This window comes from Myotis davidii, unplaced genomic scaffold (genome assembly GCF_000327345.1).
Source record: "Myotis davidii unplaced genomic scaffold, ASM32734v1 scaffold13, whole genome shotgun sequence".
NCBI lineage: Eukaryota > Metazoa > Chordata > Mammalia > Chiroptera > Vespertilionidae > Myotis > Myotis davidii.
The window spans coordinates 760381-762778 of record NW_006286243.1 but is presented as its reverse complement, the minus strand read 5'-3'; the positions used below and the strand labels follow the sequence as shown (position 1 = coordinate 762778).

Here is a 2398-nt window from a genome sequence, read left to right as displayed (position 1 = left end):
ACTCACAGCTGGTTGAGCATGCGCTGCATCTCCTCGTTGATGCTGAGGGCTGTGCTCTCCTCCTCATCCCCCTGGGGCTGGCGGGGCCCGTCACTCTCCGACAGGGAGGGGTCCTCCTCGGTGGCAGCCTTGCGCTCCCGCTTCCGCCCCCCCATGGATGGGACCTTAATGGGAGACAAGTGCAGAGACTACAGAGCCGAGGCCGGGTGCATGAGGGGAAAGGGCGGCAGGAGGAGAAGCGGGGGCCAGCGGGGGGCGGGGGGGCGGACAGAGAGAGAGAAGACACAGTTACAATGACAGGAACAGGACGCCAGTCACCAAGGGACAGGCACACAGACATGACGGGCACAGGGCTGCGACCCAGAGAGAAACAGCGGAAACACGGAAAACAGCGGTGAGGGGAGGGGGACAGGGCTTGTCGTGACCACGCGAGGATGTGCACAATGGCTAATGAGGATTTTTTTCCTAAAAAAGGGTCTTTCTAATGAAATGACTGAACAAAAAAGCAAGTTTTAGGTTGCAAGGAGGAGGATACAGTGTTCACAAAGGAGAACCTAAGCCGCATATCCAGATCTGGAAGCCGGAAGAAGAGAGAGAGAGAGAGAGAGAGAGAGAGAAGGCAGAGAGGAAAAGAGAGAAAAGGGGGGGGAGGGCAGGGACACTGAAAGGGGAGGAGTCTGCGCGGAGAAGCCCAGCAGGTCAGGACCGATGGCCAAGGCCTGGGTAGTTTAGAAACAGGGACTGGGACGTTAATAAGCTGCGTGAGAGCAAAACTAACCAGTTTCTTCTGTGGAGAAAGCCAGAGAAGATGAGAGGAAGAGAGAGGAGAGGAGGCGGACAGAGGAGAGAGGGGAGAGATGGGTTAGAGACAGCTTCCAAAAGCTGCTCCTGGCCCCCCAGCCAGTCCCCCGGGGCCCCTGGGTGCCAGGATGGGTGCCCAAGGAGGAGGATGGGCGGCAATGAGGGAAGGCTCTTCGCCTGCCCGACCCTCCCCTGAGGCCCTCCGGTGGACGGAGATGTGGGCGGGGCCTTGCGGAGGTGTGGGCGGGGCCGGGCGGAGGTGTGGGCGGGGCCCTCACCTGGAACATCTGGATCACGTCCTCACAGTTGCGCTGCTGAGCCACATCGCAGAGCTTGGCAGTGATGTCGATGCGGCGGCAGATGTCCATGTCCACCTTCATGGCCTTCTCCTGGATCTTCGTGTCCAGCTCAGTCAGGTTCTGTCCGGGGAACACGGGGAACGGTGAGGAGGCAACCCATACGCCACACCAGGGCCAAGGGGCCCTGGCAAGATCCTCCTCATCCGTCTGGTCACACATCACCACCGCCGCCCGCAGGAAGCCATCGCCAACTCCTCCAGCAGCATGCGTCCCTCTGGGGGCCCAGGCACTGACTTCTCCTGCAACTGGCCCCCTGCCGGATGGGGAGCCCCTGGAGGGCGTGGCCCAGAGCCTGGGACATGTTGGGGGTCCCTCTTGGCACGTATGTTCCCAGAGAGAAAGAGACTACTGGGCGTTAGGAGAGTGGAGAGCCAGGGCATAAGGATAACAACTGGCTAACACTTATTTGGCGCTAAGTGTGTGCTAGCCCTGTCCTCAGCGTTATGTCATCCTCGTTCTGCAAAGCACACGCCTTTATTTCCCCTCCAGCGAGGAGGGAGGCAGGGTGGCTGAGGAATTCGCCCGCGGCCACACTGCTGGCCAGGGGCAGGGCTGGGGCCCCTGCTCTTAGCTTCCTGCAGAACAAGCTCGGTGAGATGGAGGGCGCTGCCTCTCCAACACAGGGGCTGTGTTCCTTCTTTTTCTCCCGAAGCAGCACCGGGTGGCAAAGGAAAAAAACGGAAGCAGAGCAAAGTGGGGGGAGGGGTGGTGGAGCGGAAACCAACAGGCCACACCTAACAGGGCTGCTGGCCTGGCTTTGGCAGCCTGGCTGGACAGCCTGGTGGTAAGCCCGCCGGGGAAGAGTGTGAGGGTGTGCTGGCTGCACTCACGTTGCTCATAAGCCCTTTGAAGACCACTAGCTCAGCTTTCAACTGCTGCACCTTCAGCGCCAGCTCCTCCTGGCAGGCGTCAGCCTCCTGGGCTTCCTACGGCCAACAGAAACCCTGGCGTCAGTGGGACTGCCAGTGTGGGAGGAAGGTCAAGACGGGGAAGGAGGGACCAGGAGCCGGCTCCAGGACCGAGGGGCACAGGGGGGGACTGAGGGAGGCCCAGGCGGTGGGGCGCCCTCACCTCCTGGAGCTCATGCACTCGCTCTTGCAGCTGCATCCGCACCGTGTACTCCTCTTCCCACCTGGCAGACAGGGAAGAAGGCAAGAGCATAGGGGCGGAGTCCCTCCCTGCCCCTAGTTCCCTGCTCCCCAAGTGTCTGGCTCAGGCCTCAGCCCCTGGGTCTGGTT

At 61.3% G+C, this 2398-nt stretch overlaps 1 protein-coding gene across 1 annotated transcript in view; it reads right to left on the bottom strand.

Annotated features, from left to right (window-relative positions):
- The window catches only part of IFFO1 (intermediate filament family orphan 1), a gene marked incomplete at its 5' end in the record, with an annotated part of 20081 nt that overhangs the window by 13708 nt on the left and 3975 nt on the right, over nucleotides 1-2398 (bottom strand). The window contains 5 exons of the mRNA XM_006757638.2: nucleotides 7-164; nucleotides 779-787; nucleotides 1080-1220; nucleotides 1991-2086; nucleotides 2232-2292. Of these exons, the coding sequence (XP_006757701.1) occupies nucleotides 7-164; nucleotides 779-787; nucleotides 1080-1220; nucleotides 1991-2086; nucleotides 2232-2292 (465 nt within the window). The remainder of the gene's footprint in view (nucleotides 1-6; nucleotides 165-778; nucleotides 788-1079; nucleotides 1221-1990; nucleotides 2087-2231; nucleotides 2293-2398) is intronic.